The sequence below is a fragment of the Rhamphochromis longiceps genome, linkage group LG22, assembly GCF_057381845.1.
Source record: "Rhamphochromis longiceps isolate RC_006_pf linkage group LG22, R_longiceps_female_GT1.1, whole genome shotgun sequence".
Classification (NCBI taxonomy): domain Eukaryota; kingdom Metazoa; phylum Chordata; class Actinopteri; order Cichliformes; family Cichlidae; genus Rhamphochromis; species Rhamphochromis longiceps.
Window position 1 is genome coordinate 25424804 of NC_140577.1, and position 16425 is coordinate 25441228.

Below are 16425 nucleotides of genomic sequence, written 5' to 3' on the forward strand. Positions count from 1 at the left end.
GCTACAGCTTCCCTGCTACACATATTCTTAATATAAAACATTCAAATGACTGAAAGAAAGTCTTGGGTTATTCTGAATGTTTGTGGGGGGGGGGGTTTTCTTAAGTTCTCTTAATTTTTACAACTAATGTGTATATCAGCTTTTTTCTAACTTATTGGAAAAAGAAAGCACGTTAGTCACTGGTCAAATCCAGTTGGTACAGTACAAAGATTACTTCTTCATGTTAGCGTTGCTTCTGTTTTGGAGGCATGGAGGAGGAGGACACTTAACATCTTAATGATTAATAAACGTTCTCTTTTGTTGGAAGAGGAAACCTTTAATGTTGGAATGTGAGCCAGAGTAAGTAGCAAATGTGATTGGTTTGCCTTTTGTGTTGAACAACTCAGCGTTATCACACAGTGTTTCACTTGCACAAATGTGCAATCTTTCAGAAAAAGCAGGTCATGGAAAACACATCCAAAAGTAACAACAAAGCATGCAAACTACCGCAACTGCATCAAACACCTGCTTAAAGCCTAAAGACTAAATAAAGTGAGGTGGACAAATTATGACTGGAAGCTGTGCAGTGTTACCCAAATAAAGTCAAATGTGTTAACAACACAATCCCACCGAGTGAGGTCAAATAATGGCCAATTAAAACCCCATTTGGACACAGCCACGGAGGAGGAAGTGGCAGGCTCCAGGTTTTGAATGGGTTTTAAATCCAGTTGTCAGAGAGAATGTGATAAATGCCTTCCTTTCTATCCATTAAATTTATATGGCCCAAAGTCCTCGAATGGACTTCAAAGTCAACACACACACACTTCCCTTTAGCCTACATGAAACACAGTCACAACACACAGGAAACAAGGAATGCTTTCTAATTACTAGGCACATGTTGCACATTAAAACTCTGGAAGTCCAACTTCATATAATCCAACTCTGGTGGCTGTGTGGAAACACACACAGAAACACTAAAATCCTCTTCAGAGGATAACTACCTACAGATGGGAGATGCTCTTGGATGAAAATGCTGCTGCCACACTCGTACAGATACTTTGAGTGATGAAAAGAAATCACTCGCTCCTCAACAGCAACAGCTGCTACATCACGCCGAGGAGACTTTCTGCATCTATAATGGTCATCGTCTCTGACACAGAACAGAGTGCTGATGAGAAAGACAGGAGTCGACAGAGGAAATACCCGGTGTGTGTGTGAGTGAGAGAGAGGGGGGAGAAAGAGAACCCAGGAGGTATAAACTCAAGTTACAGGAATTCCTCTGGCCTTGTATCAGCGTCAGTGTTGGGTTAGGTTTCCTTACAAACATTCTGTGTTAGCGAGCTCTGGGAGAGGGGGGAGTAGCGCTCAGGATCACAGAGCCGAGCATGCATGTGTTTTAAGTGACCACATTCCTTGGCAGAACATGACAATGGTTCAGTAAAGTTTAACAAATAACAAGATGAACTGTGGAAAAGCCTGACAAACGCTCCTCACCAGTACTGACTTTAAATCCTGACCCAACTGGTCCCTGAGCAGATACGAGAGCACCGTCAAAGTAATTAGTTCAACTTCACCTCATCCTCATACCGCTGCACAATTTAGGTACTCACTGCCCAGCATCCACTTTGTGCCTGCTCTCAGGCTGCTCCACCAACCCCCGAGACTATTTGGGCGTGTGCTGCTGAAAAACCACGCACGTGCACAACCACCCACGTAGCTATGGCGACAACAATTTAATTTGAAGCACAGGGTGACATTCTGTGGGATTATCATACCATTATCCCTCTCTCAGACCAGGATCCATATGTATTTGGGTATTGGAGGGTGACACCACAGCAAGCAGAGGGCACTCCTTCGATGTAATCCAATTTTCCATTGCTGCTTCACACTAACACACAGACGCAGCGTGGGACACTCTCTGCACAGTCCAGATTAGGAGCAGGGGCATTTATGCTGCTAAAGTAGACCAACATATTCACTTGGCCGTCATCTATAGTGCAGCAATACCAGCTCTCCAGCCAGAAGCATTAAGAGCAATTTAAAACTCAAGTTTTAAAGTTAGATTTCTTTTAGAGGAAGAGAATAAAGTCATAGAAAGCTTCAGCCATAAAAAAAGAACTCTGGATGACCACAGTTCATTAACCCAAGTTTCTCCACCATCTTCTTGACAAGAGGATAGCATACACAAAGTCACAAATTTAAATCTTTACATCCTCATTTCGCATTTTATTTTTTTTCCTCATAAATCAATCAATATCAGCATGCTGCAGCATTTGCGAGCAAAAAGTTGATGGACATTACTGATGCAGTAACAGTGAAAGAACAGAGCTGGTTAAAAAGCTTCACCCAAGATATGACCTCCCAGGCAGAAAATATTCATATATCAGTGCATTCCTGACTGGTAACAAGATTGTGTTCTTTTAGCTGTGGAACAGCCATGTTGTACTTTTATTTGAGGTTTTCAGCCAGAACACTACAACTACAGGCGTAGTTGACAGTGCTGTGTCACTGGATATAATGCTGAGTCACTACTATTGCAATGTGATACTGCTGTTGGCACTGTTTGAGAAGATTCACACCTCAAATTAGACGGTGTGTCATCAGCACCTGAAGCTACCTGGAAAGGGAGGATGGAAAGTGCTCTTGATTTGCTCACACTCACAAGTGCTGCTGCCTGCAAACATGAATAAAATGATATTCCCTTTTTTTTTTTTTACATTTTAAATGATAACTAAATTTAAATAAAATGTTAATATTACCACATGTTTTCTTGAAATGTGGAATATCTGCAGTGCAAACCAGTTAACATTAGCCATTTGACGATTGATCAGTATCGTCATTTATAACAGCCGGTAGAAGTCAAGAAGAGTCGAGAGAAACACCCTTCAGCAATGTTGTGACAGTTGACGTTGTACAGAAGGTGCTCTTCAACTTCCTTATTGGACACATGCTTTTGGAACGCCACAAAGCGCCTTTTAAATTACAACCTACTCAGATCGACTCTTTTTCCATAACAATCGAGTACCACATGCATAATGTGCGTGGTCGTCATCATAGTAATGCAGCCGAGCGTCCTGTGATGCAATTAATATGTAACGCGAACGCGACAACAAAGGTGGACATCAAGGCGATGATATATCTGCTGCTCAGTCTGTGGCTTTTTGTCACTGTGGTGTTGTTTTTGTAGCCATTTCCCTTGTTGCCAGATTTCAAAAAAAGCTGTTTTGATTTTTGTGAACAATTCTTAGCGAGTATGCATGGACCGGTCTATCACATCTTATACTGTGTGGCCAGTTTCCATTACGGCCTACAGAGCTTTGTCTCCCATCCACAACTCTTCACTGGCAATTCCACCAGTTGGAAATCAATCAAATCCAAGCTGTAGCCAAAATACCTTAAACGAGTCATCTGTAGATTAAACCAGTAGGGTAAATATGCAAACGGCAAGAAAACTCAAGCCAGAGCAAATTAAGATTCATTATACGGATTCTTTAAAGGGGGAGAGGGGTGGCTTTCTCCATTACAGCTAATGAGGTTAAACATGAGTGAGGGTTTCAGCACGTCTCTCCAACACCATCACATCTTTTCTTACAATGCTTGAAGAGGCTGAAAAACCTGATCATGCACAGAGTATCAACAGACAGGATTCCCACTGCACGTCAGCAGCTGCCAGTACAAACAGTCGAAATAAGAAGCATCAGCTGCTTACAATTAACACCAAACCTTTACACGTCTGCAGACTGCACTGCATCATTTCTTTTAGTGTTTCTCCAAACCAAACCGCTGCCTGAACCAGTGTTCTTCAGAATGTTTTCTGGGGGAGTTTGGAAGTTCAGCACATATTATCAGAAGTCCTTCTGGAGTCAAGTTTTGCCTCTTAATGGCCATCTTGAATCTCAGAACAGCTCAAAACAGTACCTCAGTGGGCTTGCTTAACTCTTCAGATGGAACAGCTCCTAGAAAAACTCTTGAGGGCCCTCGCAGACCAAGCCAGCCTCGAAGAACTAGCCCAGGCAAAAGCCGCACATAACACCTCTCGACTTCTGCTAAGAGTTACACCTGAATACACACAGAGCCTACAGCTGATGGCCAGCTGAACGCCAGACAAACATGAATATCTGGATTTACATGAGAGGGAGCAACTAGTCAGAATATATTCTGCAGACGGTCAAGCAGAAAACCTTTATTGCTCTAGTACATGTCTATTTATAAAGGATAATTCAAATATAGAGCCCCGTGATCAGTAACTAGCTCCCATGATGCACACAATTACAGTACATAAACATCTGATTAAAACTTTGCTGTATAAGAGTATTGAGAGGCCTTTACATTCTCATACCCAGAACTGTACGAGACTATATGTGGTTTATGAAGAAGCTATACTGACTCACTGTGCACAAGTGAAGCCGTAAATGTCAGTAACTGGATGACAGAAAAAAAGATGTGAAATTTATCACTTCAGCGATTACATCAAATTATCTCCTATTGATACTTTGTTGCCAGATATTAAAATCATGTTGTCACTCTTAAAAAGGTTTCCAACTCTTAATAGATCAGCAATGATAATATGGAGCAAAGAAACCAATCCCCTACCTCAGACAACCTAAGAAATTGTCTTTCAAATGGGTTTCGTGTAAACTATAAGGCAGACTAGTATACAGGATTTAGTATAACACAAGAAACTGATTTTGATGAAAAACGACCAACTATAAAAAAGCTAAAATTGTTTCTCCCGTCAGTCAGAAAGACTAGGCAGTTGATGAAAGTTTAAGATATGATAGACACAGTCCTGGATGCTGGACAATGTCTCAGCTTTCTCAGTGCTTGCAGGCAAAGAAAGACTCGCCTGCTCCTGTGTCATTCCCTCCCCCAGGGCTGAAGCTCTGAGTAAGTGAATGGGAAATGAAGCCCTTACTGGAAAACTGAACCCACCTACTTACTGGCAATGGACAGGGGGTATGCGGGGGTAGGGGTTATTCTAATTAAAAAAAAAAAAAAAAAAAACTTAAAAAAAAAAAACTTAAATTGGAAAATTAAATTGGAAATTTGAACTGGGCTTTAGTGATTAGTTGGGTTACGTTTTTAAACACTGCCCCATTTACTTAAATTTCACACATTTTAACGAACACCGGGTAACTGAACCCCACTCACGCCAGTAAACAGCTAAAAGTAAAGCAAGAGGAAGCTGAGCTAAACAGCGCTAATGGTGGGGAGGCAAAGTCATTAAACTGATACTTTACTTGGGAGACATTACCTGTGTTGTTACATTATTGTTGGCAAAATTAAATGGCAACATTTGACTTTCCTAACATCTGTTTCAAACAGAGAGGGTTAAGGCTGTTTGTTCTCTTTTTTACCCTTCACAAGCCTCCGCCTTGTGGGTGCTTTAAGGCTGAGCACTTAACACACCCTGAGAAGTTTTTGAGCACTAATGACAGGCTTTCCCCTTAGGTATCTGGGGGGCCTCAGGCACAGCACGTAGAGGGTGAGCATTTTCAGGCTGTTTTTGCAATCATCTGTGACAGCCACCATTTCTCCCTGCTTGTCATGGATTTATTTCCTGTGACACACTAACACACAGCACAGGAGCCTTCATCACCTCCGGCAAATAAAACTGGGCTAACCACCCTAATGCTCCAAAGGCACCAACAGCACAAATACAGCTGATACGTGCAGGTCATTGGCTCAAATTAGGCAAGCCGAGAACTGGGAAAACAGCCACACCCCTAACTTTAAGCCTTAGCAAATTCTAAATATCCCCCTCCTACATTTGTTATTAAGGGTTAAACCACTCATAGAGACCAAACATGTGTTTTAAGCCAGACTATAAACAGGTTTATATTTGCTTTAAATGCATTTTAACATGAGACTCTATGAAGAGAGACTTATTTTTGGAGCTGGCCTCAAATGGCCAATCAAGGAACTGCAGTTGGGTTTTTCGTGTGTGAAATGATGGTAGATTTGTGTGTGTTTTGCTCATAAAAAGGTTCATCTTGGAAACAATGGAAACAACAGTCCCCAATGCATTTCTGTTCTTATACTCACAATTAGGGGCCAATAACTATAGAGATTGACAGACCACGTGACTTTCGCGCATTGCATGCCGGGAACTCGTGGCAAAACAATCCAAGTACCGCATCAAATGCGAGCATTTGCAGCACCGCAAAACGTTCATTCTCCGGTTCCAATACCTTCTTGCTTTTTCTTTGCTCCCCAAAAAAGTTATGTACAAAATGAAGAAGAGCAACAATGCCGGTCCGTACAAAGACAGACTTGATGAAAAGTCAAAGAAAGACACGAGGAAAAAAAAAAAAAAGAAAAAAAATCAAAGGAGTGAAAGGGTTAGACCCTTACGAGCACACAGAGTGGACAAAATACGTTAGCGTGCTGCCCAACTTTCACCACGCTAATTATACGGTTCTTGGAGTGAGTGCATACACTCATGAAGTTTAGTAACTTCAGGTCACTGCAACAAGCCCAGGTACAGTTTACCGACGGATGGGTACAGGACCTTGAAATGCACCGTGTAGAACGAAAGACCATTTTCATTTCATTTTCATTTATTTATTTAACACTTGGTACAACAAATCAAACAAACCAACCACACTTTCTATCAATAAAGCACTACAACCATGTGTGAAAAGGAGCAGGAAGAAGAAAATATTCTTATTAAACCCTGCCCCCTATCTACATTCCAACTTATATTACAAGTGGGCACCAAAAATCAGGGAACAAACTAATATTAACATTTATCTCCGGTCCTAACCCAAACCAAATGACCAATTTACAATCAGAATATACCACTCCACATAGTAACAAGGAGAAAATAAAATTAAAATAAATAAAACAAAAAATTATAATGGATCCATTTTCAATGAACTCCAATTTCATTCGCATTCTTCATATTGAGTTATCGTTTTAAGCATGTAACACTTTAAAACAATGTAAACTTATACAATTCTTTAAATTATAATGAAGAGAGTTCCACAGTCGTATACCCCTAACCGTTGGACTCATTAATCTTTGTGTAGTCCTAGCTAACTGTATAATTTTAATAATTTTGATTTTATAAATAATTTATTTGTATGTTCTCTATATTTAACATTATGAATCATTCGTATCACTTTCTTCTGTAATAAGTTTAGAGGTTTTATAGTATTCTCATATGTTTTCCCCCAAACTGCAACACAGTAACTAAAATATGAGAAAAACAATGAAAAATATAAAATGCGCATTGTTTTATAATCTAATAAATCTCTTACATTTCCCAAAATATAAATGCTTTTAACCATCTTCTTTCTAATATAGTCAATATGTGATTTCCACGTCAAATTTCCATCTACTATTACACCCAAAAAACGAAATTCAGTAACTCTTTCAATCAATTCTCCATCAATGGACATAATGACTTCATCCTCCTTTAGACGATTGCCAAATATCATGAATTTTGTTTTTGTCAGATTCAAAGATAATTTATTTACATCAAACCATTTTTTAATCTTAACATCTCAGAAGTCATAATTTCAACCAAATCTTTCAAATTCTCTCCAGAGCAATAAAAATTTGTGTCATCTGCAAATAAAATAGAATTTAACCTTTTTGATACGTCACAGATATCATTAATATATAAATATATAAGTTTAGGTCCCAAAATTGAACCTTGAGGAACGCCACATACAATCTTCAATCTTTCAGAGGTATTGCTGAGATAATGTACATATTGCAACCTATTTTCTAAATAACTCCTTAACCAATTCAATGCCACTCCTCTCACACCATAGTTATACAATTTAGAAATCAAAATAGAATGTTGTAACGTATCAAAAGCTTTTTTTTTTAAATCAACAAATACCCCCACTGTATATTTATTATTATTATGGGTTGCAGATGAAATATCGTCAATGAAAGTCAACAATGCTAATGCCGTTGATCTATTTTTACGAAATCAAAATTGATTTTCATTTATTAGTTGATATTTTTCAATAAAACTATCAAGTCTTTGCGCAAAGAGTTTTTCAAGCACTTTTGAAAACTGTGACAAAAGAGACACTGGCCTATAATTGTTAAAACTATGCTTATCTCCTGATTTATATAAGGGTATCACTTTTGCCACTTTCATTTGATCAGGAAATACTCCTGATTGTAGCGAAAGATTAAAAATATAGCAAAGAGGAATCCTTATACAATCTAAAGTCTTTTTAATTATAACCATGTCTATACCATCACAGTCAGTAGATTTTTTATTTTTAAAATTTTCTACAATTGCTACCATTTCTTTTATGGTAATATCAGCCAAGAATATGGAATTAACCATTCTATTATCTCCTTTCCAGGCTTCCTCATATTCTGGATCGTCATTTTTCCTAATTAAATTTGCTAAAGTAGGTCCAACATTTACAAAAAAGGAATTGAATTTGTTTACTACTTCAGTCTTGTCTTCGACAACTTGATTATTCTTAATAAAATAATTAGGCCGATCTAAGGGTGTGTTCTTGTTACCCAATACCTCCTTAAAAATATTCCAAATGCCCTTAATATTATTCTTGTTTTCCTGAAAAGGTTTTTTATAGTAGTCTTTCTTGGCTTTCCTCAATATTAATACCAACTTATTTTTATAAACTTTATATTTCATTTCCGCATTCTTTGTTCTATGTGTTATATAATCCCTATATAAATTATTTTTCTTTTTACACGCATTTGCAAGACCCTTAGTTATCCAAGGTTTCATATTCTTATTCTTTTTCTTATGCTTAAATGCTACCAATGGACAATCATCGTACGTATCATAAGTTTACCAGTCTCACAAATCGTCTTCATAAATACACATTCGTTAACAGTTTATTAATGGGAACTTTGAGCTAAACAGTAATTAATTAATAGTGGAAATACCTTCTGGTACACGTTACAGATATGTAGCAGTGACAATAATATTGTATGCTGTAATCGTACTGGGCAATTAGTGATACAAAAAACCTGTTTTATCCTGTGAATAAAAGTATATGTTTTTGTCAATGTACCATGGTAATAACAGAAGCGAAACCCAATATTGTGTCCAGACAATTTACTATTTATGCACAATAAACACAGGAGCATAGCGCGACAATTTCTGTTCAGCGCCAGACTAGCTTGTAACCTATATCACCAATTATGTTAAGAAAAATTACGTATTAACTGCTAAAAAACACTGACCTTTGTGGGAATGCTTGGAGCAGACTAACCTGTGAGCTGGAGTGTTATGGGACGTTATATTTGGTCGTTGAATGGCTGCAATCCAGGCCATCCGTCGGCTCTTTGTTACTTCGGAAACATGGCTCGAACAATTTCTCTTCAACGACGTAATCCGATAACAATTGATCTCTTTACCCGTCGGCTTCCCGTGGCTGACATGCGACCGCTAGTTAATAATACAACAGCTTCTTGCCATTTTTTGTTTCTTTTTATCGCTGTGTAACCAATTTCAATTGAAAGCCTGCGTGCGCTAGTACCTCTTGCCATGAGTTCCCAGAATCCTTTGCGGTTTTACCCCTGAATGACGTCACATTTTCAATCTCTATTGGCCGATACTGGCCTTATAGACCGATATTGACAAATAACCTTTACTGATGTTAGCTGCATCACATCAATCCCATATTAGTTAAAACTTGTCTCATGGCAAGTTCAAACCATAAAACAAGTCAATTACTTTTGTTATTTAACAAAAATCAGCAACAAATGACGACAAAAACAAAGATAAAAAGACATCACCATCACCTTCTGGCTGATGGTGATGACAATTTGCTTCAGTTTAGAACAAAGCAAATAGCCGTCTGGTCATGAAAGGGCACATTTTCATAAAGTCAAACCCTTTATTTCTCAGCGTTGTATTCTCAGTGTGCACAGCGAGCCTTAAGTCATTGCAAGGTTCTGTTAACAATGAATGGCATCCTGCGGCGTCTACAGCGTTTAACTGCTGGGACAAGGCTACACATGCTGCTGCAACTTAAAAGATTGATGTGCAACCCACGTCTGTTATTGGTTATGTGAAAAAATTAGCTCTGCTTTAACATTTGCAGTCTATTATTCTGTTTGATTAAGTGACTTACTAGAATGCAGGTAAATGTACCGGGTGATATTCTGCACTGGTCTGCATCTGCTGACCACTCTCGATCAACCGGTTTGCTGACCTGCTCGGGCAAAACTGCGTTTTGTTTCTAGAAGATGCGGTGAGAACTATTTGGAAGCAACTCAACAGAAACCAGAAGTGGGTCAAAAATGACATTCCAAGACCTCCTGCTGGTGCTATTTGTTATTCTTCCTGACCATATGACTCTACCAAGAAAAAGCTGTTTTCCTGTTTGACGGGCCTTTGTAGTTCTGCCCAGATCACACAGCGCACAAGGAGAGAATTCCAACTTGTCTTTCCCATTACCAGAGCAAAAGTAGATCTCCACAGCATGTCCAAAGCCAAGAACTTCTAACAGTCAGAGAAACATGTGTGCACTTACTACAGGGGCCTCTGTCTGCCCTGAATGGATGGTGTGGTACAGATTAACCAGACTCTGTGTACACACAGAGCGAGAGAGAGAGTGTGTGTGTGTGTGTGTGTGTGTGTGTGTGTGTGTGTGTGTGTGTGTGTGTGTGTGTGTGTGTGTGTGTGTGTGAGAGAGAGAGAGAAAGAAAATCCAGCTTAACACACGTGCCTGTTCATCTCCAGGGTACTAGGTGAAGAGCCAGTTAGCTCCCTTTGAATCCAAGGCCATATGGCCCCCCAGTATGACTCCATACTACATACTGAGACTAAAAACTAGCCAGTATCTATAACATACTGGTACTATGAATGAGTGTTTGTCCTCCCCAGTGCTGGACTTACCTCGCTGTCGTGGTGCTGGCAGTAGCTCATGCGATCCTGGAACAGGGACAGCAGCGCGAAATTGTTCTGCAGGGACTGGGCGAGGGACACTGACATCCCTGGCTGGCTGGCGTTGCTGTTAGCGTTGACCCTGCTCAGATGGAGGTTCTCTCCCAGGCGCTCGATGAAGTGGTCTTTGGTGAGTCGCACCCGCTGGTGTGCTCGCACGCAGTTATCACACAGGTACTCCTGGCAGTCAAGGCAGTGGGATGTGGCCAGGTTCTCCTCGTCGCAGGAGCTGCACTGAGGCTCTCCCAGGTGGTGCGAGTGCAACAGGCTTCCACGTGACGGATGACTGAAGCCAGAGGAGCCTCCACCCAGACCTCCCCGGGAGTGGTGGTGGTGGTGGTGGTGGTGGTGGTGGCCATTCTTGTTCTGGATCTGCTCCTCTGAGCTCACCACCACATCCAGCAGGTTGCTGAAGAGGAAATTGGAGGAAGGCAGGGAGTCCACTCCGGCCTCTGAGATGGACACCTTCTGGTCGCAGGTGGGGCACCGCAGCTTCAGCGGGTCCCCGGGACTGCGCTGTCCCTCCAGGCACTGCCTGCAGAAGGCGTGCAGGCACGGCAGAACGTGGAGCCTCTTGGTGGTTTGGCTGGAGGAAGACGAGGTGTGAGATGAAGACGATGAGGTAGAAGAGCTGGAGGAAATGGGAGCAGAAGAGCCGCACAGCTCCTTGCAGAGCGGGCACGTCTGCAGGTCCGAGTCGGGAAACGAAGCCATCTGCAGCGTCACCAAAACTGGGCTCAGTTTACAACATGCACGACGACGAGGCTGAGGTATTCATTTGGAGACACATCAGCCCGTTTGGGGTGTGTAGAAGATAATTATCTCTCCGCGTTAATGTGGTGTTTGAGGTAGATTCAACGATTTAAAAAATGAAAAAGGAAGAAAGATTTGCCACAAAAAACAAAACAAGGAGGTAGCCACTTATTCATAAAGTTATTCAAAAACAGTTGTGAGATCAGATGAAAAATCAGAATACTTAAATCAGTTGTGTGAGGCGTTTTTTTCTCTCTTTAGCAGAACCGACAGTCCTCCTTTTAAATACAGCATTCAGCAACAGACGACGCTGGTGCTTCCGTGGAGAAAAATAGTGCGATGCTGTTCGGGATAGCTCATAACATAAACCCGAAAATGGAAAGATACTGGGTCGGCTGGGGGGCTCGGTCTCTCCTCCCCCACCAGATCGGCAACATGACTACAGGACAGAGCTACAAAGCAGCACCCGGACGAGTAGCTACCTCAAATTTTTTCCCTTTAGTTCTCCGTTATCGCTAAGCCTCCAAATTCAGACCGGTGTGGCTGACCGTCGGGATCCGTTCAGGCGGCCAACGGTCGTATGGTTGTCGCAGCGCGAGCCTTGGACCGCGAGAGCTTGAATTATTCATCAAAGCAAGGGTATCATAGCGTGCCTCTGGTCACCGAGGGTTCACCAACAACCACAGCGAGCCTCCAACAAAGCCAGACCACAAGACAGCGCGTCTATCCCCAGTGTGGGAGAATTCACCGGCCCACCTTGTGAGGAGGCCCCCTTCCAGCTCACCTTTCCCCGCTGCTGGTCGCTCCCTCCGGGTTCTGCGTGGAGGAATGCGCAGGGTTTTCTCCCCGGCTCGGTGTATGGGGGTGGGGGTGGGAACGGTGGCTTACAACCAGGTGAAACTCGGTACAGCGACAGTTTGGACCTTTAATGTGCTGCTGCTGGTTTTTCTTTTATTCTCGGATGAATTTTTTTTTTAAAAAAAAAGTCAAATTAAAAACAAGCTGTGCGCTCTCATGCGCGTGCTGCTGGGCTTGCAGCTCCTCGAGCTGCTCTTATCGGACTGAGGAGGAGAAATGGAGCCAGCTACTTCCGCCCTAGGGGAGGAGAGAAGGGTGTGAGCCAAACGCACGCTCCCGATAGCTGGGGGTATGTGGTCACGTGCGCGTGAGTGCGAATTTAAAGGGATTCGCTGTCATCAATTTACCTTCCCTTCATAATATACTGCGCGTATATTTTATTATAAAAGAGTATAGTTGTTGTTTTTAGTTTAGACTAGCTAATGGCTGCCGAAGTCGAGAATCTGGGCCTGAAAATGTCAATTTTACTAAGTAACCTCAATGGTGTTCTTGTACATGCACGAAATATCACGATCCGCGTGTACTGACGACAACTGTAAAGGTCTGGGGTTCGAACCCTGCCTGATCCAAAATGTAACTCAAAATGTCCTCTGGTGAGATATTATCGCTGTGCAATAGTCCACATTTTGATATTGATCTGTTACCAAGTGAATACAGTCAGTATTGCTGAAAACAATACCGATACTTTTAATTTACAAACCATCTTATGTAGGGAACAGGAGTTTGTCATATTTTAAAGACCTGTAAATCACTGTAATTTTTTAAGTTCAGCAATAATTAGTTAACACAGCAAAAAAACTCAACTTTGTGTATTTTTAAATAGTTTTTTGTGTGTGTGTGGGGGGGGGGGGCGATTTGAAATGTAAATGTGCCTGTCTCTTTGGGCCAGCTTCTCTCGTTTAACTGTGTTATAGGCTATATTGTGCATGTTTGAGATTTTTTTTCACTTCCAAAATAATAATTAATTTCACACAATTCAGTGGGCTGCATACTGAACTTGGAGGACAGCATTAATAATATCATGCTAGTGTTGAACCGACATCAATACCATCGATATTTTGATCAGTCTCTACAAGATACTGAACCCCGAGTTTCCCCTGACGCATCTCTGTATGTGGATGATGGATGGATGTTTTACAGATGTAGTTACAGACTCACTCTCTTTTTTTTTAAGTTTAATCCATTGTATCAAGCAAAGAATTTTCTGTTTTCTCTAAAATAACAGTAGATGCTCTGCTAAGCTAATGCCACAGGGTTCACCAACACAGGGGTGTGGCTAAAGTGGGCTAAACGGTGGCATCCTCCCTCAGTTTTGTCATATCAACGCAATCATGGGTGGAAATGATCAAAGTGAGAGAACATTGCACTCAACTGTCCACGAAGCACGATGTGTTACACTGTTCCTCGAATAAGCTACTGCAGGCACAGCGGATGATTGCTCGTGGCACTGACTGCAGAATTAGTGTATTCTTTAAAGCTGAAGAAGAAGAATTCCCTGTTTGTCAGATGACACGGGCCAAAGTGCAAAGGGTTGTTTTGAGAGACTGAAGAAGGCGCTCATTAAGACCACTGCTCTGAGTGAAAATGAGTCAGACAAACGGCCATCCTGGAATGACACATGCACATGCACAGGCGCCCGTTTTCCTGCTCGCTGTATCATCTGACTTCGTGATCTCTTGACAGAGTTCACATAAAGTGTCGTCTCTACAGATATTCATAGTCCACAGACACGTGAGGGCATATTTTGACTCTCATTGTTAAAGACATATCTCCTTATTACTTGAGCGTCTCTCAAAATGAAGCTCTAAAAGGCAGTGAAGCTTGTGAGTTCAAAAGTGATTTCACCATCACATACTGACATATTGTAAGAAACCGAGGGGTCAGTAAAGGGACCATTAAAGCCTGTATTGTACTCCACTTGCCTTTTTAAATGGCAGCATTTGTCTCATTGCTGACCCTACCTTAACACAATACTTCCCCCTGGTGGGTATGAAGCTCTGCCACACCTTCACAGTGCTGTTTAATCAGTGCAGAGTAGACACACATGCATGTAAAGAATGACCCATCTGGACAGTCTTGATGCATGCTCAACCATCCAGGTAAGGAAATCCCAGAAAGTTGATTCTGTTCATCTGGATGAAGAGTTTTCAGTGGGAGAAACCTTTCCCAGTCTCAGCTGACTGCAGGTTTTACCCACCTTATAAACAGTACAGTGGGGCAAAAAAGTATTTAGTCAGCCACCGATTGTGCAAGTTCCCCCACCTAAAATGATGACAGAGGTCAGTAATTTGCACCAGAGGTACACTTCAACTGTGAGAGACAGAATGTGAAAAAAAAAAAATCTATGAATCCACATGGTAGGATTTGTAAAGAATTTATTCGTAAACCAGGGTGGAAAATAAGTATTTGGTCAATAACAAAAATACAACTCAATACTTTGTAACATAACCTTTGTTGGCAATAACAGAGGTCAAACGTTTACTATAGGTCTTTACCAGGTTTGCACACACAGTAGCTGGTATTTTGGCCCATTCCTCCATGCAGATCTTCTCGAGAGCAGTGATGTTTTGGGGCTGTCGCCGAGCAACACGGACTTTCAACTCCCGCCACAGATTTTCTATGGGGTTGAGGTCTGGAGACTGGCTAGGCCACTCCAGGACTTTCAAATGCTTCTTACGGAGCCACTCCTTTGTTGCCCGGGCGGTGTGTTTTGGATCATTGTCATGTTGGAAGACCCAGCCTCGTTTCATCTTCAAAGTTCTCACTGATGGAAGGAGGTTTTGGCTCAAAATCTCACGATACATGGCCCCATTCATTCTGTCCTTAACACGGATCAGTCGTCCTGTCCCCTTGGCAGAAAAACAGCCCCATAGCATGATGTTTCCACCCCCATGCTTCACAGTAGGTATGGTGTTCTTGGGATGCAACTCAGTATTCTTCTTCCTCCAAACACGACGAGTTGAGTTTATACCAAAAAGTTCTACTTTGGTTTCATCTGACCACATGACATTCTCCCAATCCTCTGCTGTATCATCCATGTGCTCTCTGGCAAACTTCAGACGGGCCTGGACATGCACTGGCTTCAGCAGCGGAACACGTCTGGCACTGCGGGATTTGATTCCCTGCCGTTGTAGTGTGTTACTGATGGTGACCTTTGTTACTTTGGTCCCAGCTCTCTGCAGGTCATTCACCAGGTCCCTCCGTGTGGTTCTGGGATCTTTGCTCACCGTTCTCATGATCATTTTGACCCCACGGGATGAGATCTTGCGTGGAGCCCCAGATCGTGGGAGATTATCAGTGGTCTTGTATGTCTTCCATTTTCTGATGATTGCTCCCACAGTTGATTTTTTCACACCAAGCTGCTTGCCTATTGTAGATTCACTCTTCCCAGTCTGGTGCAGGTCTACAATACTTTTCCTGGTGTCCTTCGAAAGCTCTTTGGTCTTGGCCATGGCGGAGTTTGGAGTCTGACTGTTTGAGGCTGTGGACAGGTGTCTTTTATACAGATGATGAGTTCAAACAGGTGCCATTCATACAGGTAACGAGTGGGGGGACAGAAAAGCTTCTTACAGAAGACGTTACAGGTCTGTGAGAGCCAGAGATTTTCCTTGTTTGAGGTGACCAAATACTTATTTTCCACCCTGATTTACGAATAAATTCTTTACAAATCCTACCATGTGGATTCATGGATTTTTTTTTCCACATTCTGTCTCTCACAGTTGAAGTGTACCTCTGGTGCAAATTACTGACCTCTGTCATCATTTTAAGTGGGGGAACTTGCACAATCGGTGGCTGACTAAATACTTTTTTTGCCCCACTGTACATTTGCATAATAACTGAAATAAGCACCACTGAATGAACAATGAGCTGTGAGGTCAGTTTCTTGATCATTTATAGGCAAATTGTCTTGTACAGTGAAGAAGTGGAAAAAAGGGCTC

At 41.7% G+C, this 16425-nt stretch overlaps 1 protein-coding gene across 1 annotated transcript in view; it reads right to left on the reverse strand.

Annotated features, from left to right (window-relative positions):
- trim71 (tripartite motif containing 71, E3 ubiquitin protein ligase) overlaps nucleotides 1-12693 on the reverse strand; it is a 38934-nt gene extending 26241 nt beyond the window's left edge. The window contains exon 1 of the mRNA XM_085395149.1: nucleotides 10829-12693. Coding sequence (XP_085251275.1) covers nucleotides 10829-11590 — 762 coding nt within the window. The 5' untranslated portion in view covers nucleotides 11591-12693. The remainder of the gene's footprint in view (nucleotides 1-10828) is intronic.
- Nucleotides 12694-16425: the final 3732 nt, after the last annotated feature.